The sequence below is a fragment of the Malus domestica genome, chromosome 10 (genome assembly GCF_042453785.1).
Source record: "Malus domestica chromosome 10, GDT2T_hap1".
Classification (NCBI taxonomy): domain Eukaryota; kingdom Viridiplantae; phylum Streptophyta; class Magnoliopsida; order Rosales; family Rosaceae; genus Malus; species Malus domestica.
Window position 1 is genome coordinate 33,687,699 of NC_091670.1, and position 25,322 is coordinate 33,713,020.

The 25,322-nt window shown below is 38.5% G+C and overlaps 3 protein-coding genes and 1 pseudogene across 3 annotated transcripts; 2 read left to right on the plus strand and 2 right to left on the minus strand.

Moving 5' to 3' along the window:
* Positions 1–794: 794 nt before the first annotated feature.
* On the minus strand, positions 795–3,923 carry LOC103412291 (aspartic proteinase NANA, chloroplast-like). Its single transcript, XM_008350879.4, has 2 exons — positions 2,944–3,923; positions 795–1,787 (listed from the first exon to the last, which is right to left on the minus strand). The coding sequence occupies exons 1-2, from the start codon at positions 3,627–3,629 to the stop codon at positions 953–955; spliced, it is 1,521 nt and encodes a 506-aa protein (XP_008349101.1). The 5' UTR covers positions 3,630–3,923; the 3' UTR covers positions 795–952.
* Positions 3,924–9,842: 5,919 nt separating this feature from the next.
* On the plus strand, positions 9,843–13,427 carry LOC103412292 (serine/threonine-protein kinase RHS3-like). The gene is made up of 4 exons (XM_008350880.4): positions 9,843–10,263; positions 10,915–10,992; positions 11,101–11,891; positions 12,347–13,427. The coding sequence occupies exons 2-4, from the start codon at positions 10,954–10,956 to the stop codon at positions 13,221–13,223; spliced, it is 1,707 nt and encodes a 568-aa protein (XP_008349102.2). The 5' UTR covers positions 9,843–10,263; positions 10,915–10,953; the 3' UTR covers positions 13,224–13,427.
* Positions 13,428–15,582: 2,155 nt separating this feature from the next.
* LOC103412293 (isocitrate dehydrogenase [NADP]-like) lies at positions 15,583–19,644 on the plus strand (annotated as a pseudogene).
* Positions 19,645–20,754: 1,110 nt separating this feature from the next.
* On the minus strand, positions 20,755–25,097 carry LOC103429618 (pentatricopeptide repeat-containing protein At2g26790, mitochondrial). Its single transcript, XM_008367758.4, has 4 exons — positions 22,240–25,097; positions 21,987–22,143; positions 21,673–21,857; positions 20,755–21,125 (listed from the first exon to the last, which is right to left on the minus strand). The coding sequence occupies exon 1, from the start codon at positions 24,834–24,836 to the stop codon at positions 22,314–22,316; it is 2,523 nt and encodes an 840-aa protein (XP_008365980.2). The 5' UTR covers positions 24,837–25,097; the 3' UTR covers positions 20,755–21,125; positions 21,673–21,857; positions 21,987–22,143; positions 22,240–22,313.
* Between the last annotated feature and the right edge of the window lie 225 nt (positions 25,098–25,322).

The window sequence follows — 25,322 nt, forward strand, 5'->3', positions numbered from 1 at the left end:
GTGGTATCTCACACGTTTTGTGGGAACAAGAAGAAGAAGCGCACTCCACAACTAATTAACTAATTAACTAATCGCAAGCTATTTACATCAAGCATCTGTTCCCGTGGTGGACCAATATTTTGGAATCTACTCATATAATATTTTGTTCGACTCAAAATATCTGAATATTATTTGTTCAATTATTCAGGTAGACAAGGCAATCATTCACACTTTATAACTCTATGTTCACTTTTTCATGTACATAATCATTTATACTTTTTTGTTAAATTAATTGATTATTTCGCGTGATGAAAGAGATCTAAAATTAGATGGGACCATAACATAGATCGCACTAGCGAATACAAGAATTTTTCTTCTCAAAGGCAAGTTAAAGCTCGCACTACTTTGCCTTAGTTAACTTTGGCTTCTTACTCTACCTCAGCCTTTTCGTGTATAGCAATAATGTGCAATGCGGATGAGCGCAACTGCATGCATTATTGATCCTATGCAGTTGTCAGATCATGAAATTTTTTCTCTAACTTGAACTACTCTACAAGTTATATTATCCAACACATATTGATTATGTCCAAGAAATTATATTATCAACGTCCATTAGTGTCAACATTATTTTTCACTTGGCCCATTGTTATTAGTAACAGAAACAAGAATTCGAATTTAAAATTTCTTTTAGTATTACAAAGCGAGATAATGCAATGCACCAATAGTTAGTTGGTCACTAACCTGGGTGTACAAAAGTAATATTGTAGAATTGATTAGAGATGTACGATTACGATGAGAAAGAAAAGAATGGAATGTGAAGCAATTGGATGAAACCCCAATTATGATTTATGATCAAGTACAAGACGTCATCAGAAGAATTGTAATGAGTTTCATACACAATTGTATATGGGAAGAAATAGAAAGAATTATTACAAGAATATGGTCAATCCAATTCCAGTATTTGAACAAAATCCTAGGTGCAGGGGGAGGGAGTAAAACCCAGTTTTTTCCCCCCCATGTCATATTCCCACAAATGGTGTTGCTGCATTATGCTACCAATAACTGAGGGACCAACATTAGTTGGCACAAACCCTAGACACATCCTCCCTACAGCTACATTAAGAGCATAGGCCTTCACTGGTGGCTCAAATTTAGCTCCATCTGCAAAGTGAATTGCGAATTTCGGCACTAAAGACTCGTTGAATCCCTTGGGACTGAAGCAAAACTCAAAAGGGTCTCCTTCTGTTGGCAATTTTTTCAATTTCGACAAAGCCCTTGTCATTACATCCATGACAGCGTTATATGCCGGCATTTTCAGAAATGTGAGGGTTGTGCCTGAATCAACAACGGTTCCACCTTTAAGATTTTCGTCCCACACACGAGGTGGTATACCTAACATTTTCCCCCCAACTGAGATTCCCTTCACATTTACGCCGTAGAACGACCCCTTCTCATCGGAGTTACCTACAACCAGCTTTGTGTACCTCATTTTTTTACGCAATGTAGCTGGTTTGTGGCCACCAAATGTCAGATAACTTGAGACGTTTCTGGGGCTTTGCTGATCAACCAGGCAATAAGAAAACTTGCCACCAAAGTTTAGGGCAGCTTTTGTAGTGAATGAGTTCCTGCCAAAGCCCAATCCCAATATACCATCACCATCTCTGATGCTTCCAGTCCCTCCACCGCCCTTGATGTGGTCTGTGCAACCAACTATCACATTTTCCAGTTTGGTTCTCCTGCCACTTGCCGTGCTTGCCCATACAGTCTCATTGGCAAACAACCCAAATGCATGTGCCCCTTCTAGGTACCTAACAAAATAGCATTGTGCCAACAAAAAAAAAAAACAAATTAAGTTGCTGGTCATTCATAAATATGTTTAGATTGAGTTGTTATTAGGTTATGAACTGATAATGTATATCAGGTTAGCACTTTCCTGCACTTTTAATCTCATTCTGCACCTGAAGAGGTATATAAAGAAATGGGGTGATGAGATTTAGGATTTCGGATTTAAGATATCCAACAGCCAAATCTTCGGACATCTTTTAAAAAATTATGACTGCCAGAACATACCAACAATGTTGATCAAGCTATCGCATGTGAGTTGTATTAAGATTGGCATTTGCTGCCTATTGCAGCCGCAAACACATCCAAAAGGGAACAAACTTATGTGTTCGGTACAAAAATGTGCGTCATGTGACTCTCAACTACTTACAATAAGTGCCATTTAAAATTTGTGCAGGATGTAGGTAAAACGCAGCGCCTACATCTTCTGCAGTTGATGAATTTGGGGTACCCCACAATTGTATCTGATTGTGCATAGAGACTTGTTAAATTTTTAACTAATTCTGTGTTGATTTCTGAGTTTTGGAAAAATCCTGATTATCCTTTAACCATAGCAAAACGGTCCATGAACAACAATGGGGACGAAGATGATGATGCTAAACAAAAGACCCTATAAAACCCCTGGACAAACACAGGACCATGTAATTTCTTTCTATGCCGACTTTAATATTTAGTATATTGTTTCACAACTAAAACCAACTTCAATAAAGACAAGTTGCCTAGCTACCAATTTTAGGTCGGCTTTGAAAACGAAATGGACGTATATACCTCAGAAAAGACATATGTTCCAGCTACTTCTGGTTTGGATTTTCTCTTCCATTTCCATTTCAATTTTAAATAATCTTCACAAAAATATAGTGTATGATCCTAACACACAGTCACGAAGTATAATTAGTCCATTAGTATAGCATGAGAATATTTGTTAAATCATGTTCTAGTACCACACACAATAATTAGTGTCGAATCATACATCTATTAAGATATTCTCTTATCCCATTTTTGAACCAAATTTTTGGACTGATCCTAAACTGGAAACTGGATTCTTCAATTTGACATTTTATAAACAAAAACAAAGAAGCAATAAGGAGAAAAATGCGAAAATAGAGAAGCAAGCGTACGTACGAGTAATCATATTTGCAAGGGCTCGATGGGGTGGGGCATTGGTTGAGAGAAAACATACCCGACAGACCAACCCTGCACAAATTAGAAGAACACGGTACAGATTTAAAGGAAGAAGAAAGATCTGCATGGAAAACCCTCTTGTGTTGCAACCTTCCTTTGTGCGTGCCGCACCGTTTTCCACAACGATATCGGCAATTTATCCACGTCAAGTCACTGCCGGTATCCGCGATCAACATGAACCTTTGTGGCGGCGTTCCGATTTTAATTTTCACCAGGTATTGCCCGGAACCGTAATCCCAACCCGAACTTATCGGCATTGCCATTGAGCCTCTTTTTTCTGACACCATCCGCCTCGTTGTGCTCCCGCTGCTGTTTAAAAGTACCCCTTGATCATCACGAAGGCTTTCTACTTCTTCTTCTTCTTCTTCATGTTGTTGCCTTCTGTGTGACATCATTTGATGGCGGACAACGTCATGGCTGTGGAGCAACCTGAAGAGCTCCTGCTGGGTTTTAGGCTTCTCATCCTCATGCAGGCCATTATAATGTGGAGAGTACCTGTGGATTAGCTTGAGCTTCAAGGCGTTTCCCTGACTTGCGCCGTTGAATGCATGAACGAACACGAAGCTTTGGATTACCGAGAGGAGGAAAATGATGAAAAGGGTTGAATTTTGCTTCACCTTCGCCATCAGGAAAATGAAACAAAATTCAGATGAAAAAATTGTAAATATGGGAGTGTATATAAACAGGAGAGGAGAAACGGGAAGAAAGCTAAAAATAGGTTTTATATTTTTGGGAAGGGAGCAAGTGTGAGGCTGGGGTTTCTGGTTTTGCAGTTGAGGCCTAATTTGTCGGGTGTTAATTAACAACCAGAGAGATTAAAGTGTGAGAGGTTGGAAAACCATAAAGGGAGGCGCCTTTATTTTTTGAGTTGGGGATATATATAGTATTTTGCCTTCGATTTGCCAATGCAAGGGCTCTCTACCACAGTGGTGGAGAGAAGTATTGTTCTTGCATCACGGCATAGGTTCGAACCCGACTTCCTAATCTAACATTTAATCTAATAAATCTATATTTTGACCAAATAAAAACTTCTGATTTGTCATTTAGTACTACGGTCTACTAGTATTCATCTTTACTTTGTAAGTGAGAGATTTTAAGTTCGATTATTACCAAATACGAAGTTGAACCTCATTATTGTAGCAAGCCCATTGTAAGACTTAACCCACTCCTCAACCTTTAGTGGTACATACCATCGTTTGTTCATAAATAAATATTAAAAAAAAACAAAATAAAAAAAAAACCCAACTTCTAATTTCATCTGTCTCTTTGTTTTTAAAATTACTTTCATTTTCATCTCCTCTCTTTGTTTTTAATATTATTTTCATTTTCATTTCCCACCACACAATTTTCTAATGAAGGATATGGGAATATGGTTGATGTGTATTCGTGTACCGTCTCCCTTTATACGTACCATTTGTTCCATTTTTCCACAATATCATGTGTGTGGCATCCGTGATCAATAATTTTAGGGGTTGAAATGAACAAATATTCTTTCAAAATATATGAGACTTTTATCAGATTTTGTTTAATAACATAATGATGCCGTTTGTATAAGACCTGATGCAATAATTTAGTCGTTAAAAACTATTAAAGATATAATTTTAGATGCATGCCTATCTGAAATATTAAAGGATGGACACGGTTTGAGTTTGAAGATGTTTTGTAAGAACTGCCTCCTTTACTAACATGCCTGCTCCTCTCAAGTCCTCTGCATGGAGCGAGACGGGTGATATTTTCACTTGCTCAACGTGGCCAGTTGGCTGAAAGTGAAAGTTTGGCAAATGTCAATATTCTCTTTTATAAAATTCATTGAAATTCACCGTTCATAAACTGATTCAGTCTCGCCATATAACTTGTATCAAGTTGTTTTACAACTCATTTTCAGACGGACGCATGGACTTTGGAGGTAGGGATGAAGTTAGAAATTTCTTTTAGTAGGGGTATCCCGAAAAATAACTAAGAAGACCTTATTATAGGATGACTTAATACCCAATATAATAATATGGATGATTTCAAATGATGGTGTATCACAATTTCAGTGGTACAAACATTTCAATCTAGTATTGGAAAGTGGTAAAGTGATGAGAAAAATATTCCTACATGATAGGCAGGAGAGAGTTTTTTGGTTTGATTGACAGAACATGAGCACTTTTGCCCATATTATGGAGTGAAGTAGTATGAAGGTATGTTGAACATTAGATACATATATTTACTACAAAGATAATGCATGTATTTTATATAACTGAAGTCTACAATTTAACAAACAAATTACTTGAGTGGAGGCATCTGCCCCAATGAGCCTTGATTGGCTCTGTCCTGTTTGGAGGTGATTGAATCCATGCATTTCTTCGACCGGGTTACAAGCAAAGGGCTTGTAACCAACTGGTTCAGAGTATATATGTAGCTGAGTAACCAACTGAGGCCATGGACGTTGAAAGTAGCAATATAATTGATGGCGATGGTATAATTTTGACTCTTAGAATTGAATTGGATGACTTACCAGATTGCGCACCAATAAAGGCCTCATTTGATGATGATTAGAATTGGATTGGATTAAATGACTCACTAGATTTAACGTATGTTAAAATAAGAAATATATGTCAACTCGAAATCTTCTCTAAACTGAAGGTAGAATATGAATTGTCGTGAAATTAAGAAACGTATCATTTCCACTCTGAAAGCATAAGAACATGCCATTGAGAGAACTTTAGGTCAAGTTGTCCGCTCCACTGACTTGTTGATATTATCGATATACTTCAATTATAGAGTTGCGTCGATATGCTTGTCAGACCATTTGAACTGACGAGATAAATACCACTAAATTAATAATTAATTAGATCAAAAGTAAATAACCACGTAACATCTTATTGTGAGGTTGAACAAGATACATGATCAAATGGTTTGACTTAAGACTTTTCAAATTAAAGCATAATCGCAGTCAAGAACTACGCATCTAATTAGCTTACTCTAATTTTCACTCTCTAGCCAATATTTCCAACAAGATTAGTGTTTTGATTTAAGCTATATAACTTGGTGCACAATCAAAAGTCAATCTTCCTAGTTTTCAATAGACTAAACGATTCCCTCTTATGTAGGTTGGTCAATGGAACATAGAGGTGCTCTGCTGCTTAGCAGTTTGAGTTGGAGGCAGATTATCTGCCCTCCTGTTTGGGTGCCCTTCCCATCCTCTTCTATTTTGTACGATCACGATTAAGACACGTCAACATTTTATATTAATTTTTTTTATAGAGATAATAAAACAAAAAGTAATAAGAATATAAAATGTTGACATAGCTTAACCGTGACCGCAGAAATAGAAGAGGATGAGAAAGGCATCCAAACAAGAGGGCAAACAATCTGCCTCTGTTTGAGTTTGAATATCTCTCTTCATAAAGTAAAATATTCTAATATATTAATTTTAAAAATAAAAGGACAAAAAAAAATCCCAATAATGCGCAAGAGGAAATTATACACTGTTGGAAGTCAAGGGCTGTATATATGGTACAAATATACGTATGCGAATCCAACTAATGAAGAAAAATAATGAGCTGTTTATCATGGGGTTTATTTTTCGTTTTATTTAAATTGTACAGGCTAATCAACATCAAAAGACCGTACATCAAGTGTCATAAAATACAATTGGTTGGAATTTTTTTTTCTTCAAGTTTCTAACTAATTATATTATGACACTTGTTGTAACAAGCCGTGTTTCTGGCATAGTGAAACATCTCTCGTGAATGGAATAAGGAAGCAAAATGGAGGTTAATAATTGTTCTAATCACCGTTCTGATATATAATAATTTGCAACTAGGAGGAGCAAAAGAGGTTCATATTTCAAAGGCAAGATTTGGAAACAACTACTAGACTAATTGGCATGGTTGATGTTGAGAGAACTTGAGAGTTAGTGGCCACCAAATCTGCCTTATTAGATGGAGATTTTGACCCTTTCTGTCCCCATTACTTGACCTTGCCTCAAATGTTATGTTTGGAACATTATTATAAACCTCCACTTGGATTATGGACTTTTTAGGAGCATTTGCTAATTGATTGTTGTAAATCATAGTTTGACACGATTGTATGTTTCAAATGAACTATTGCTGTACATATAAACTTGACAAGATTGTACACAACATAAATTCACACGAAAAATTACTGTTTTGAGCTTGGGTGGATCCGTTCGGATTGATACAATTGAATCTGTTTAGATAATTTTTCGGCTCATGTCAAATTGCAGGTCACTCACTAGTTAAACTTGTAAGAGTAAGAACAGTTTCAGTAACTATGGATGATAATTGATATGCGTGGTTTGTACCATGTAGTGTTATTTGCTTTCTTTTTCATAAGCGTGTAGTCAAAACCATGGATTTAAAAGAGTTCTCAAACCACCCGTTAACAAACCGTTAACAAGCAGTTCGATTTTGGGTTGACATTCTCCACCAGTTAGCAGAACGGTTCTTGTTGGCACCAGGCCTCACGTGAAGAAGAGGGTAAGCATGTGTTTTGGCCCAATTTGAAGCCCAAAACTCCAGATTTGTGCCAGCCCTGAGGAATGGTGGCACCTTGTTTGGCATACTAGAGCCAATCCCAAGCATGCTTTCATTACTTGGTTGGTAATAAGGATTTATTAACTACCGCAGATTAACTACATAGAGTTTCAGAGAAAACATCGAGTTTTGTTTTCCCTCACCACTCTACGGAAGAGACCGTCTCTTCAAAGATTGCAGTCTTACCAGAGGGGTTTCGTGTCAGCTGCTGCAGGAGTCCTGCGGCACTAGTTCAAGTTGATATGCAAGTGGGAGAGACCGGCAGACTGAGCTTTGATTGTAATCCTCAAGTTAGTAACTTGCCAAAAACTCACAGCCTCCAATAGTATCTGTCACACTGACATAAATAAATATATCCAAAGGTTGTGCAAGGGGTTATTCGTGTTACAGTACAAGGATAAATCACGAACCCATAAAATATCAAAATATGGTATCCTCATTATCGAACACATTTTGAAAGGTTAGAAAGACAAAGAAGTTGTAAAAAGTTCATCTCTCGTTGTATTATCTCAAGATCCTTGTGGCATCCTCATCAGCCATGATTCTAGCAGCAAAATCACCATACTTCTCCAAGAAGCTCTCAACTGTGCGAATATAGCTTATATGTTATACCTATAAACCCTAAAGCAGCCATATCCTGCAAGCACAATCTTACTGCATATCAACTTATTTCTTGTAAAGAAGATTACTTGTAGGAGGACAATAAACAGCATGCATTTTTCGAGCCAATTCTACGGACTAGTATGAACTTCGACATGAATAATGATAATTATTGTATCCAACAATCGGCTTGAATTACCATAGAAGCGTTGCCCACGAGCTCGCTTTGAAGCTTTATTACTTTCTCTTCTGCATGCGTCCCTTTCTAAAGGAATAATATAAACGAAAGATCAAATAAAGTAACAAGTAGGAGACATGAAAATTTGTTGAATAAATTTCATACAATTGATTTCACAGCGTTATAGACAGAAGAAACAGCAAAAATTAGAAGCTCATAAAGAAGTGATTCCAAGCCAAAAAGACTACACGCTTTGCGATGGTCATTGGGGGGTGGGGTGAGAAAGTTTATTGTACGCAACTTTATCTTGCTTTGCAAAGAGGCAGCTTTCACAACTTGAACCTGTGACCTTTTACCCACAAAGGGGAAACATTTATGTTGTGCTAAGGTTCGTCCTTTACACCCTGAATATGGTCGGTTATCCATTCCAATCCAATCTTAGAGACCAAACTAGATCAAAAGTGCAATGGAAATGGGCATATGCATTACATGATGAAACACCATTGGCCACAACATTAGTGAATCTGTGTCATAAAAAAATTCAATCTTTATTTGAGTGGAGTTTTTTCTAAATACTAAAGCACATAAATTTTCAATTCCTTTCCAAAATTCCAACAGATGCGAGAAGAAAAACAAAAGGGCAATGCCAAATCAAGAATTCTCTTGTGTTTTGTAAACACAGAAAAAATAATTCTAATTTTTGAAATCTCCTACGCTTACTAACGTAGAAATAAACAAAAAAACATGTGGCTCCAACACTAAAATATGTAATCCAAATCATAAAAAATAAATAATTAAATTGATTATGAGATTAACTGTTTTCATTCTCGTTTTTTCTCTGCCCTTCTTCTGATTTTCTCGATTACATATTAGTGAACAAGCAATAAAACAAATGGTATTTTGTTCCGATTTTAACGATTACATATTAGTAAACGAGCAATAAAGCAAATAGTATTTTAGCTTACCATATCTAGTGAAGGAGAATTTCTAAAATAGGGAAACCTGATCACACGTGTCCTCTACAACCCACTAATTAAAAACTTCCTCTACCCAACCTCATGATTTGTCAGGCTTACAATTTCCCAAATTTTGGTCTCACACAGCTCTAACAAATGCTTTGTCTGGGTTCCGAACAGAAGAATCTCTCGTAACAAAAAGCTCATCTCAATTGGACCGGATCCCTTTTTATCTGAGCTTAGTGACTACACAATTTAGATCTTTGAAATTTAATTTAACGATTAAAAACAGGAAATTCCATTAAAAGTTATAATAACTTAAACCGTTGGATCAAATTTCAAGGACTAGAATTGTGTGGTCATAGGCTTTGATCCATCTCAGCTTTCTTCTCAAAACTTGTATCACACATGTCCACCAATCATTGGACCATGAGAGGCCAGCTCATCCGGTTGCAAAGGCTAGAGACTAGTGGTGTCCACAGAGGAACAGAAGCCCCTCCGACCACTATTTCACAGAGGATAAAACGGCCAACCATCCATCCCCATAGCTATGACCGTTTCCCTCCTTCCCTGACTCCCTCTCTTTCCTCAAGTTAAACAAAAACACAATCCCAAAATTCCCAAAATCTTTAATTTCTCTCGCATTTATAAAATGGAAAATCAAAAATTGGATTTTCCTAATTCTAGTTTCGTTTTGTTCCACAATTTTCTCTCCCATTTTCTCTTCACACCTTCTCCTCCTCCTGATTCCGGGCCTGTGTGGTGGTCCACCCAAGAACCAGCTCATTCCCCTTCTCAATTCCCACCAATTCCCACCATTTCCCATTCCCTTTCCAACCCATGACTCCTTCTTTCGTTTTCTCTCCATTTTTCAATAAAGATTTTGTCTTCCTTTGACAGTTGCTTGGGGAACAAACAATCCCTGCTTCAAAGGGATAAAGATTGCAGCTTTATCGGTTTTCATTGCCGCATTGAGTTTCTGGTGGGTTCTGCATTCGCTGCACTCTTTTGTTTTAGATGGGTTTCTTTTATTTTTGCTGGGTTTCTTTTGTTGCAGACGGGTTTCTTTTTTGTTTTTGCGTTTGCATTGATTTATATTTGCTTAGTGTTTTTGTTCTTTGATTTTGTTGCTTAGTTTATCTGTGTGGATATGACTAGTTCTAATTTGATTTATTTAATGCAGTTTTAATTTCTGTATATTGACTTTGGTTTATGCGTCTCTGTCTCCTACGAGCCCACTACATACTGGTTTTGATTTTTGATTTTATTATGCTTTGATTTAGATATGCATACAAAGAATGTATGTTCTTTGACCATAAATAAGTAGAATATATTGTTGCTTGTAGCAGAGGATTTTTATTCTTTTAATGGTGATTGTTACCAACAAGATCATAAATTGTGCTCCTTGCTCCTCCTGAGGATGTCAGTTTAAAGGGTTTTGTAATTGGATGGTTAGGGTTAGGTTTTGTTTGGTAGATGATCTTTTGATGAGTGTAGTATACTTTTACGTGCTGAAGACTGCGGATGTTTGTGACTGTAGGTTAAATCGACATTATCTTGTGCAACAAGTAATGGTTTTTTTTTTTTTTGTTTTTTTTTGTTTTTTGTTTTTTTTTTGTGACGATATGATCAGGAATTACCTTTAAGGGGTGTTGTCGTTGTTACCCCAATCATGTCTTCAAATCCATCCAATTTTTCTGACTCTTCCGAGGTAAGCGCTCCATATTGATTATATTGATTCTTGTCATGCATTTTTGTTCTGTAAAGGTGTTAATCTAGCAATATTTATGTCTTAAAATTCTTTCTTGCTCTAATGCAGATGAGCTATAGCTCATCAGAAGAAGCACAGTGTGGAACCAAGATGGAATTTCAGGTCAAGAGTGGTGCCAATTCATCGAATGATAAGGTTAACTGCCCCAAAAATGTGGATAGAATAGGAAAGTTTAATGCCAGTTCAACTAATAATCCATCAGGTGGACCTCAGAAAGTGGATCGAGTTTCCAAAGGAACAGAACTCAGTACTAAGACTACGGCTGAGACAACCACCAACAATCGTCCATTTCCAAGCCCAATGGCACCTGCAAATTCTGAACTTCTAACCACTTCAACAGGAAGGGCTACAGGAGGTATGAAAAGTAGCAATTCTGTCACCAACCTTACCCAAATGAGCGGCAGTAGCTCCCGCTCTGACAGCTTAGAGAGCTCCTCCAGTACACCCCTCAGGCCTCATACTGGTGGTGATGTGCGGTGGGATGCCATTAACATGGTCTCTAAAGGTTCCCCACTTAATCTTAGCCATTTTCGGCTTCTCAAGCGCCTAGGATATGGAGATATTGGCAGTGTCTATCTTGTTGAACTCAGAGGAACAAACACGTTTTTTGCCATGAAGGTCATGGACAAGGCATCTCTTGCTAGTAGAAACAAGCTGTTGCGAGCACAGACAGAAAGAGAGATACTTGGACTTCTTGACCACCCATTCTTGCCCACTCTCTATTCTTACTTTGAAACTGATAAGTTCTATTGCTTGGTCATGGAGTACTGTAGTGGAGGTAATCTACACTCTCTTCGGCAGAAGCAACCAAACAAGCATTTTACAGAGGAAGCTTCACGGTTAGTACCTTTCCAGTTCTTCAGATTGCATAATATTTAGTTAATTATTGATTGTGATGAACTTTTAATATGTATTTGATCTTTGATCTGTACTATTAAATTTCCTTACAAGCATGATTAATGAGGTTTGTCTTGGAAATACTAGTTTGATGCTTCAATTCACTGCTTAAGTTGCACAGTTAGAGTACCTTTCTTACATTTTAAGGGATGTAGATGTCATGTTTAATTTTTTTTTAGATGCAAGAGTTATTTCATTGAAAGTTGGATACATAACGTAGATTAAAGGTCTCTTTCATTTCCGTGTTTATGGACAATGGCACGGAAAAGAATGGTTCTTGCCAGGTGCAGAACTGCATATGTTATATGCTGACTGATAGAATTCTTTTATCAAAGCATGATGAAAGTTTAGCCGTTTAGATTGGGCAAGATGTTTCTTACTTTTTATCCTTTGGCAGGTTTTATGCATCACAGGTTTTGTTAGCACTTGAGTATCTGCACATGCTAGGAATTGTGTACAGGGATTTAAAACCAGAAAATGTTCTAGTAAGAGACGAGGGTCATATCATGCTCTCAGACTTCGATCTCTCACTCCGTTGTTCTGTCAATCCTACACTAGTCAAGTCTTCATCTGCCCATGTAAGCAATGGTGGTGCTACCGGTGGTGGTGGTGGTGGCGGGGGCATTTTAGACGATGACCTTGCTGTGCATGGTTGTATGCAGCCTTCCAATTTCTTTCCACGCATTTTACCTACCAAGAAAAACCGGAAATCCAAATCAGATTTTGGCCTTTCAGCGAATGGATCCCTCCCTGAACTGATGGCAGAGCCTACAAATGTGCGTTCCATGTCATTTGTTGGAACACACGAATATCTAGCCCCAGAGATTATTCGCGGAGAGGGCCATGGTAGTGCAGTGGACTGGTGGACATTTGGTATCTTCATATACGAGCTCTTACATGGGACAACCCCCTTCAAAGGTCAAGGAAATCGTGCCACACTCTTCAACGTTGTAGGCCAGCCTCTGAAATTCCCAGAAACACCACCAGTAAGTGTTGTGGCACGTAATCTCATACGAGGACTCTTGGTGAAAGAACCACATAAACGAATTGCGTACAAAAGGGGTGCCACAGAAATAAAGCAACACCCATTTTTCGAGGGAGTGAACTGGGCTCTGGTGAGATGTGCCACGCCTCCCCATGTTCCTGAACCGGTAGACTTTTCACAATATGCCAGCAAGGAGGCGAACTCTGCAGACAAAAAGATGACAGACGTGGGAAGTGATAAGAAGAACGGTAGTAATGATTCATCTTATGTAAATTTTGAGTACTTCTAGCACTCCTTTAGGAAGATATTTTACTTTCTCGGGAGGAAAACTACATTGTACAAAGAGCAAAACGTTGCAACCCAATGAGATATATACTTATCATTACATGTTGAGGGTTTCACAGAGAAAACATTTGTTGACAGAATACTATTGATTTCTTTCTAGGCAAGGGGAAATAAAAACACATATATAGGGATGGAAATTGCATTTAAAGTTTTGTGTGTCATTCTTTCACGTGTATATGTTTCGATTTCTGTTTAAGGATTTGTCGATGTGTACTACATTGTATATGATTTGTATCTGGTCTGGTGTAACATACTGTCAAATTGTTCAAAGTAGGACTAATACTTGTTCTGTTGCTTAGGAATTTCGTGTTGATTATGGAACTCCTCAGGCTGAATTGAAAAGTAGATTGTGTTAATGATACAACTCCTGGATATTGTATGCTGTCATAGTAAACTTGTTTAGAATTTGTATGGGGAGATAGCAGTACTGTCTTGTATAATATTCTCTACCCTTGACTTGTTTAGGCATCTCCTTGCACTTGGTAAAGATGCCTACTTGAGCAGGCCTTTGGGACTGCAAAATGGGTTTATTCTGAAACCCAAAGTGAATATTCGAAATATAAAATACTAAAAACACGCGACACTCTAATACCATGAAATTAAAGTTCCACTTTAAAATTAATCGACAATAAGAGAGTAACACAACTCCTCATAAGTCGATTCATAACTTATACGCTTTCCAACATGAGACAACTATTCACATTGATGAGGTATGAAGAAAAATTCTAACGACAACCATGAGGCCACCCCGGTACAACGAGAAATATTAAGAAGACCCACCATGCATGACTAGGGACTTTCTTGATTGCTCCAAAGTACATAGTACTCCAGATGTTTTAATTGTTAGATCTTTATTTAAAAGTATAAAAATCAAGATCGAACAGTTAAAACACCTGGAGTATGGTGCTTTAGAGCACCCTAGAAACTTTGTGCATGACTATACATAACACAACTCAAGGCACTAAAAGGTATACTAACTAGCTATTAATCTAGTGATAGAAAAACCTCTCTCTCTAAAACCTTTCTTTCCCTTTGCCTTCAGGAAAAAAGAAACCCTCCTAGTTGCTGCTCCTTGCTCCGGCTTGAGGTTGGCAGCAGCCTGACTCCCACCTCTTTTTAGCCTTCCTTCCCTCTTCCTCTTCCTTCTCCACCCTCTGCAGCTTCCCTCGTTCCCCATTTTCCCCCATCCTTCCCACCTTTTTCTAGCCCTTCTTCCTTCTTTCCCATCCATCTCTACTCTTTGCATCTTCCCTCTTCCCCCTTCTTTCCTTCATCCTTCCCCCATCTTTCCACTCAAAAAGTTTTTTTTTTAATTTCAGCACTTTTTCTCTTTTGATCTTTGTTTTGGCTTCCTTTGAGCTTTGTTCTTTGAACTTTGTCTCAATTCCCATGAGCTGGTCTCATATCTGGACCTCCATGGCCTTTTCCTGCTTCGATGCTATTGTACGTCGCGCATCCTCAACCACCGGCCTCTGCTACTCAGCATGTGTGCTTCTCCTCAGGTATTGAGTGGCTGTTAAAGTGCTTTTAACACTATTTGGTAGGATTATGGGAGCGCTCACTGCGCAGATGGCTCGCTCACCCCTATTTTCCGTTGATCCAGTTGTTCCGTTGGTTTGTCCTCCTGGTGGTGGTGGCCTTGCGATGGAGGGACATATGATGGCTGCTGGTTTCCATTTTAGTCTTAGGATTTTTTTGTTGTTGTTTAGCTGGCCACTTTGGGCCTATCCACTGTATTTTCTTGTTTGTTGTTGGGCTTGTATTTGGGTAGTGAGCTGCCTTTTCCTCGTACTTGTCTTTTTAATTAATGGAAGTAATTAGTTTGATAAAAAAAAAAAAGGGTTTGTGTTAAAAACGTCTCAACTTCAAACTCCCACGTTGCGTTAGCAAGAGATTGGAAAACATGATTGAGTATTGTAAGTTCGATGAAATATGTAAAATTAGTTGGACAGAAAATAAAATATTTCAAAAGAAACGCACGTGTAAATAAAAAGTTTTTTTTATTAAAAAATAAATAAATAGAATAGTAAAAATGTCAGGGTGCTCCTTGTTAATGTGAAGAGATCATTTCCGGATCTTTTCCACCAAAATCATCAAGTCCACTCATCCGAGCTCTTAAAATTTGATCCAACGGCTACAAACAGGGCTCTGTAAAAGTTATAATAATTTTAACTGTTGAATCAAATTTCAAGGATCCGAGTGAATGAACTTGTGGTTCTGGTGGGAGATATCCGGAGAGGATCTCTTCCCCTCGTAAATCCAAATGAATGACAGTGAGTGAGCAATTGTTGACACGCCCTTCTGAGACCTCACTACTTTCAATCTGAACGAGAAATACAACGTTTTTGTCATCACGCACTCTCATTTCTCAGTTCCCATTTCAGCCTCCGACCTTTCAATTTCAATAAGTAGACAACAAATATACACTTTTCTTCACTGATTCTATTTTCTCTCGCCAAAGCCGAAAGCTTTCGAAGCAAAAAGCACGAAACTTTGATCTGTTTTGGTGTCAGGGGAGAAATGGAGGCGTTCGATAAGATAAAGGTGACCAACCCAATTGTCGAAATGGACGGTACGATTTCTCTCCACTCCCATCTGATTCTCTGATTTCTATTTTCCGCCATTGTTTTGTTGCGAACTCTTGTTTAAATTAAGCTGCTCAAAAATGGCATGTTTCTCTGCTTTTTTGAATGCTTGAATCAATCTGGAAAATATGGATGGATAGACATTATACAAATTATCAAAGTGGTGTTTTTGGATGATCCCATTGATCAGAGCATGCCCTTCAATCCATGTTTTAAGGACACCCCAACTATCATGCTCCATAAAAGTAGATGATGTTAGAATTACAGGATTTTGGTCAATTTGGCTTTCTTGCCTTACCCACCAGTCCACTACTATGATGTTTCTGAGCTCATAGATTTAAATGATTAAACTTCTTTTTTGTTCGTTTGAGCCGAATTGCGTGCAAATTATCTTATTAAGAAGGTAAGGACATAGATGCAATGCAACATCTGAATTGAATTGTATGTATCTTTGCCGGAGGCTTGGAGCTGTACTGATACAGATTTATTCAACTTTTTGTTATCTATGTTTAAGCTATGATGCATTATTTTCCGTGATGCAGGAGATGAAATGACTCGGGTGTTCTCGACATGGATAAAAGACAAGGTAATTTGTTATCATGTGTTCCCTGTGATTTCATAGAGTTGTTGATGAATCTGCAACTTGTTTTCGTGTTCCACAGCTTATTTTTCCCTTCCTGGAGTTGGATATCAAGTACTTCGACCTTGGGATTCTTAATCGCGATGCCACCAATGATAGAGTCACAGTTGAAAGTGCCGAAGCTACTCTTAAGTGTGCCCTATCATTCGCCCTTCACAGTTGCTTTGCTATACTCAACTACCCTTCATGAACATTACTGTTTTTCTTCCCTTCATTTTAGTTGTTGCTGCTTTCTTTTTCCTTTTTTACTGGCATGAGTTTTGGCATGTTTAAATGAGCTCGACATGAGTTTGTCATATACTTTTGAACGGAATGACAAGTCAAATTGTTTGTGTTAGGCACAATTTGTCATATTCTATTGAAACAATTATCATCTTTATTGAAACTAATTTTTTTCATGAAAATTACTTTATCACCTGTTGATTCCTTTATTTTCGTTGTATAAATTTGCTTCCTGTTTTTGCTTGTTATCGTAGGTACAATGTAGCAATAAAGTGTGCAACTATAACTCCAGGTATTATATAGATTCTTAAATTTAGAGACAATGTTCATGTCTCCTTAATAAATGGACTACTTGGCCCTTTTTCATGGACACGATTTGGCTAACATACTATTGTGATGATCTGGATCATTTAATTGGATATTTATAGATGAAACTCGTGTGAAGGAGTTCAACTTGAAACAGATGTGGAGGAGTCCAAATGGGACCATACGGAACATTTTAAATGGTCAATTGAATACTCCCTCAATATTTAGTATTTACCATTGTATATTCTGTGTTTGACCGATTGTAAGTAGCCAGTGCATTTTGGTGTTATGTAGGTACTGTTTTTAGAGAACCTATTCTGCAGAAATGTTCCCCGTCTTGTTCCAGGTTTGCTACAAGTTTGTCATCTAAATTTGCCTTTGTATCATTGTCAAAAGAACTATAAGTTAGTGTTCATTTCAGGTTGGACAATGCCAATATGCATTGGGAGACATGCTTTTGGTGTTCAGTACCAAGCAACTGATGCAATCATAGAAGGACCTGGAAAACTTAAATTGGTTTTTGGTAATTCAGTAGAGAGCTTCAAGTAGCCGACATTCACCTCTCCCAGACCCTGCGTAAAGCGGGAGCCTTGTGCACTGGGTACGACCTTTTTTTTTTTAGTAGAGAGCTTCAAGATTTCTGAGTTTGACTTCTGACTGTTTAAAGTGCTTGTATAGAAGTTAATCTGGTGCGCTTTTCTTACACACACACACACACCATATAGGTACGTTATTATCTTACCAATTGCTTTGCAGTACCTGATGGGCCCTATGAGAAGACAGAGTGTGAGGTTTACAAATTTACTGGTGCTGGAGGCATAGCATTGTCCATGTATAAGACGGATGAAGTTCAAATTTCCGTTTAAGCAGAAATAAAATGTTCTGGTAAACTGGTTACCTCTGTAAATGATTTAACAACTATTTTTATTCTGCTTAAATTGTGAGAGCAGTCTATCCGTGCTTTTGCTGAGGCTTCCATGAACACTGCCTACCAGAAAAAGTGGCCACTTTATCTTAGCGCTAAAAATACTACTCTGAAGAAATATGATGGAAGGTATGATGTTATCCTGTTGTCTTTCATCTTTCACTGTGCAGTCTTTTCTTTTCATAATTACCCATGGTACATTATGAGTCGGTGTGACTATGATGTAACGTTTCACTACAGGATTTTTATTGCCATTTTCTTACTCTTGAATTTAATGAAGGTTCAAGGACATCGTCCAGGAAGCTTATGAAGCTCATTGGAGATCAAGATATGAAGCTGCAGGGATTTGGACAGATAACTTGTCATCCAAGCTGATTAGTTTGTGTAGGTCCGGTGATTTTCAACTAATTAGTACTCTGATTTGAAGGTATGAGCATCGTCTTATTGACGACATGGTTGCTTATGCTCTCAAAAGTGAAGGAGGTTATGTTTGGGCATGCAAAAATTATGATGGGGATGTGCAAAGTGACTTCTTAGCCCAAGGTCTGTATTTACTTTTGTTAGTCTGTGAGTTAGTATTCAACTATTTCTCTTTTTAACATGTGGTGCTGCGTTTGTTGGAAGCAAATGCTATTTCCTTGACTGTCCTAGCGAATGTGTTTGCTAATGTTTGGTTACCTTTCAATAAACTTTGATACAGGTTTTGGATCTCTGGGGCTGATGACATTTATACTGGTAATTAATTTTGTCTAATATTTCGCTATGCTTGTTGGGGTACAGTTATGAGTTTGGATGTATGAAAACTTGGATTTGGTTCCAGGTGTGCCGAGATGGAAAGACCATCGAAGCTGAAGCAGCCCATGGTACAGTAACCTGCCATTACACGGTCCACCAGAAAGGAGGCGAAACAAGCACAAACAGTATAGCTTCGATCTTTGCATGGTCACGAGGTCTTGCACACAGGTACTAGCTCAGTATGTAGTCTGGTGGTTGAAAGTCAGTATTTGGAATTTGCTTCTGTTTAGAAATTGTTTGAAACATTAGATAATAGTTTGAGTAAACCTGTGTTATCGTATCAGGGCAAAGTTAGATGGCAATGCCAGACTCTTAGATTTTACAGAGAAACTTGAAGCATCTTGCGTAGGAACTGTCGAATCTGGGAAGATGACCAAGGATATTGCACTCCTCATCCAAGGGGCCTAAGTAACCGGAAATAATTAGTCTCAACAAGCAAAAAAAGGTGATTGTAGGATGAGGAGTCCGGCAAAGCAGCACGCCGAGGTTAGGTAGTTTTCATCTGCGAAACCCCATCGGGGGGTCTCAGTCGATTCAAACTGTGTTTGCATTGTGTGTTTGTTTGTTTGCTACCCCGCTCGTAAGGGTGGGGTGCTCCTACTAACCCGAGGGGCTTAGGGCGTGCTTAAAGTGACTTCAGTGGTGAACAGATTTCAAACACCATGGCCTCGCTTGACCAAGATTCCATCACCCATCAATCGCTTTAATGCCCTGCTTAGTTACAAACCTGCGCTGCCAGGCTCGGCGATGTTGAAGTTTAATGCAATTCCTTATAAACAGTTGTGGCAACCAGGGTTTACCCGATGTGGGACTCAAAAGTCGTATTTCTTTAAAAGTTTAAATTGCTTGGATATTGTTTCCGTGCGATAAAAGTTTCATGTTTCATCTAGGATCACTAGGTCTCATTGTCATCTTCTGTTCTTTACTTGAGACCAAAACAAGAAACGGTTTGCACTTGCTGCCCAAGTCGATGGGTTAGGGCATGCTTCATGGGACGTCAGACACCAATTAGTGGTGTTTTTTTAGGAATGATGTTAAAATTAAGATAAAAACATTTAACGTCAGATTAAAAATCTTATTAGGTGTCTCGATTACAAGTAGAAATATCCTTAAACAACTGAGTTGCAAGCCTCTTATATTTAATTAAACCTTGAAAGTACATCAATCACCAACGACCATTTTGATTAATGGTACCGATCCTCCGATTTTGTTAGGAGGAGATTCTGAGTTTGAATCTCATCTAGATTTGATTCACATAATATAAGAAAAGATAAAATGAAACATACATCAATTTTGTTGGGACGAGCTGATGGTTTGAATTTCATAGGAAGTGATTTGTGACTCAAGTTTAAGAGAATTTCCGTTGCACCTGAAGTCCAAGGTTTGATTTCACCATCTCCTTACTCTAGCTTGTATATAAAAAATAAAAACAAAAAAATAGTTGATGAATTAAAAACACATATATGTATATGCATACGTTAATCTTTACTCTATTACGACTAAAGTTGAAAAAGACACTAATTGAGCGGCGGATAAGAGAGTTTGGCTGAACAACAAGCTAGGTAAGGTATTTTTCATCTGCAGAACATGGGCCATGGGCTCAACCAATCGATTTGTAGTTGTGCTTGTTTGCTATCTACTCATAATGAATGGAGTGTCACTAACCTGAGTAGCTTAGGACGTGCTTAATGTGATCTCACACACTAACAGGTGGTGAGCAAATTTCAAACATCATATACCCACTTTGCCAAGGCTCGACCACACGTCAATCACTTTAGTATCCTGCTTAATTACAAGTCAACGCTAAATATTTAAGACTTAATCCGATGTGGGACTCCAACATTTTTTTCGTTACAATGATGTTTCCGTGGGGAAAATACCCGTCACTTTAAAAGTAGCATCATTAACCACTCTGTTTTATTATTTGGCACCAACCTTGCATCATGGAACACAACTAACAAGATTTATATTTCTTAGGTAATTTTTCTTTATCGGTTTCGAATTTGCTTAAACATCAAACATACATCCATTTTCGTATAAGAAAAACACATACATCAATCCTTCGTACCAAAAAAATACATACATCAATCGCCAATGACCCACTTGGATTAGTAGTAGTCTTCGATATTGTCCGAGGAGATCATGAGTTTAAATCTCATGAACAGTCAGACTGATAAATTAACACATGTATACATACACGACAATCTTTACTATAGTACAAAACCACAAAATTTGAAGGTGACGGCAGCTTGGCATTGCCATCATCTTCTTTCAGGTCAAGTTTTTTCCTTAGTCACAGTAGCAAATTTCTCCACTGTTTTGGCACTTCATCCATCCTGCGATTTGCTGTGTATAGCTTATGTAGAAACGGACCTGCAAACAAGTACATCGCAAAGTTCAGATTTTTTTTCGACTATTCTTTCTTGACGTCTTAAAAAAATATACAGACCAGAAACAGTGAGCTAGGCACTGCTATGAACAGAAAGCAAAAGGCAAATCCCGATACGGATCAAAGAAAATATCTATGATTCATGTATAATAAGTATACTACACTGATAGTACAGTACGGAAATAATTTAAACCCCATAAAGAGGTTTACTGAACTTTGTTAAAATGGTCTGGTGGTAGAACGCCTACTGCCGCACTCATGGCTAGTGTTCAACTCTCACGTTCCCATTCTAAATATTTTAAGATAAAAAAGAGGAAAGCCGAACTCTAGTCATGTAATCAAGTGCCTTAGATGGATAAGATGAAGGCAGAAGACAAGCTAGCGAATACAATGACAAGAAAGATTCTCTTGTATGTTAGCGAGGAACGTATTATAGGAGCTTATATGCAAATTTATGTACGAAACTAGAAATGTGTATACTTTACAACTCTCATACTATGTAGTTTAATCATATGTAAATCTGTATTATACCTATACAAACAGTAGACTTCCAGCTGACTGACCAACAGAGCTTTCTTCTCCTCCAAGTGACTTCCAGTGCACAAGGCTCCTGCCAATGGATCCTGGGAGGGCTAGATGTATGCATATCCCTATTTCCACGACTGTTAAGTCACTTTGAGCACCACAGATCATCCATCGTACTGAAACAACAAAAGCTGTTCGGTATGCAATTTCAAAAGTTAGATTGGTGACACGAATCACAGAAACAAATATGACAGTTAAGTACAAACACTTTACAAATCTTATATGCTGAAGATTAATCATAGGCAAAGCCATAGTGTTACCTAGGCATAATTGACTTCCAGGTAACCTACAAACAAAGTTTTCTTCTTGGTTGCTGCTGTTGGGTCTGGGGAGGACTAAATGCATACATATCCCTGTTTCAGTGAGTACCAAGTCATTTTGGGCAAGCCATATCGTTTTTCCAGGGCACCACTTCAGCTGCAGAATAATTGCCATCCGTCAAAATAGAACAACAAAAAGCTGTGCATTATGCAAATCAATACAATTATACACATTACTTAATAGAAAACTTACCATGCTATGCCGTTAGGACTTCATTGATTCACAGATCATGGGTCTATCCAGGCATTGATAATCAAAGAGAGTTCTTACTTCCGAAACTGCACTTTCGTGGCTTTTAGGATTCCATGTTGTAGAATCGCAAGTATCCGGGCATTTGGCAGCATTCCCTTAGAGGACATCTCATTAGCGAGTGTTACAGCCCTATCCACATCTCCCCTCCTACAACAGCCAGCCAGAAGTGCTGTGTATGTCACTGTATCAGGCTCTAATCCTCTGTTCATCATTTCATCAAAAAGCGCAATAGCATCCTGAAAGTTGTCAGTTTTACATTGCCTGTCTATCAAAACAGTATAACAAATTACATCGGGTCTTATTTCCATTTCCTTCATCTCACTCCAAACAGTACAAGCATCAAAAGTTTCTTCCTTATCTCCACTTGCATCTCGAGAGGAATTAACCCTTCTTACGTTTCTTTTGGGAAAACTATCGAGCAAAACTGTGTAAGTGATGATATCAGGTTGAATCCCTCTCTTTTTCATATCATGGAAGAGATCACGGGCTTCTTGCAAACAATCCACCTTGCAGTAGCTATTCATCATCATTGTGTAGGTAATCACATCAGGAGTTAACCCTCTCTCAACCAAAGAATCAAAAACCCAACGGGCCTTTTTCACCTCTCCAGCCTGGCAGAGAGAAGCAATGACTTTGTTGTACATAATTCTTTTAGGATCCACATTTAACGCCAACATTGCCTCAAGCAACAAAATAGCTCTGTCATTATCACCTTCTACACAAAGTTTACTGAGTACTTTAAAGCAAACGCCTTGTTTAACTAAAGTTCCTTGCTTTGCCAACCTAATAAGAAGTTCATACGCCTCTTTTGTATGGTTGGCTTCACAGTACCCGCTGACCATGGCAGAATAGGTATCTACATTCTTATATTCCAAACTGTTTAGAAAACCTTCAGCTTCTTTGACTTTTCCTCCTATGCATAAATTTTCAATTATCATGTTGTGTGTAACAGAGTCTGGTTTAAAACCATGTGCCTCCATATAATCCAAAAGGTCAAGCGCCTTGGCTCCCAGGCCATTTCTACAAAACCCAGCAGCAAGTACATTGTAAGTAGTGATGTCTGGCTTCAGACCCTTTTCCTTCATTTCCTTCAACAGACTTACGGCCTCAACAACATTCCCTTGGAGACAGTAGCCTTTGATCAATGTTGTGTAATGCATAATATCTAAAACCATATGCTTACACTTCATCTCTTCAAGAAATTCTAAGGCTTGGTCCATTTTCCCCAGCTTGCACGAAGCATCCACTGCGATATTGTACGAAACCTCATCAAGATAGATACCTAAGCTCTTATATTCTCTAAACTGATCCACCGCTTCAGAAGGCATGCCCATCTTACACATACACTGAAGAATCAAACTAACAATCACACAATTTGTTTTTATACCCTTTGACTCCATGTCATTATGGAGAGCCAAAGCTTTTAACAACTTGGAACTCTTGCAGTAGCCACAGATCATTGCACTGTAGGTATATGAATCAGGGACCAGCCCTCGCTTTTCCATGTCAAGAAAGACGCTTTCAGCTTCATCAAACTTCATCTCGTTGCAGAACCCACGAATGACAGCGTTATAAGCATACACATCGATAAGGACATTTTCCCCATTGCATGATTGGAGCACTTGGTACCCTAAATCCGGCCTGTGATTGGTGCAAAGCCCTTCAATATATGCTGTGTAGGCAAAGGCGCTAGGGGTTACCCCAGCTTCCTCCATCTCCTGAAACACTTCCACTGCCTCTTCCAAACTACCTTTCTTGCAGAGTCCCTTGATGATAATTGCGTAAGTGTAATCATTAGGGTTCAAACCAATCCGCTTCAACTGCTTATATACAGCCACAGCCATATCCACTTTACCATGCTCAACCAAGCGGTTCATTAGAAAATTGCTAGTAAAGATATGTGGCACAAACCCACGCCTTTTTGTCTGAAATAAAACATCAATAGCCTCATCGAACATGTTCAAACTGACAAAAGACTTGAGCAATGCATCATAAGCTCGGACTGTCGATGGGGAAACCTCAATCCCCTCCCCAATCGCTTCCATCAAATCCGAAAACTCAAATTCAAGGTCTTTAGAGCAATTAATAAGGTCCACAAAGAGAGAATCCAACTTCCTATCCAGACCCCAATAGCACAAAATTCTAATAAGCGCAGAATACGTGTAGACATTGTGTCGAAAGCCATCTCCTTTCACCCGGTGAAAGAATGAAATCGCCAAATTGGGTTCGTTTCTTAGACTGTTGAGGTTGTTAACAACCCCTGAGGTATCTAATTCGGAGAAGAAATGGGTTCTATTGGCAGCATTGGTGCCTGCGTTTGTGGTGCAGACACTGAAAGAATTATCATCAGACGATTCATCAGAGTGGGAGGAACTGGAGTTCCAGAGGGCAAGTGCTGCCTGGGAAGACGCCCACTTGAAAGCACCAACACCGCCACCGCCGCCATGGACGAAGATCGAACGGCTGCGATTGTTTTGTGTTGGGTGAATGCGTTTTCTGGGAAAACCCAGTCTAATGGACGAAAGCCACATACACATGGAAGACTTTCAGATTCATTGCAGCAACGACGCCTTCATGAATTTCCAATTGCAGAAGAACCAAAAGGGGAAAAGAGAGAGAGGACTTACTTGGGATTCACCATTGAAGCCTTACTTTCGAAGTTTTGTTTTTGATCATGGATACTGAGTCACCGAATCACCAATAAAAAATGGAGGGTGAGTTACTGACTCGGAGGTTTTGGACGATTTCTTGTGAGCAGAGATTAAAGCTTGTTTTCTGCTAAAACCTAAAACCCTACCAAAGTACCAACTTCAAGTTCCGCTTTCGGTTAACCCCGCCCACGTAATCCGGGTCGGTCCAAAGGGCCCGTTAACCTCTTCATGAATCCCAAAGGAACCCACCACCATGCTTTATAGCAAACGAAGCCACCTCGTGAGCAGCAACGTTACCTTCCCGCGGAATGAACCCGAACATATTTTTTTTATTTTTAAACAAACGATATTATCTAAACTAATGGGGAGGAG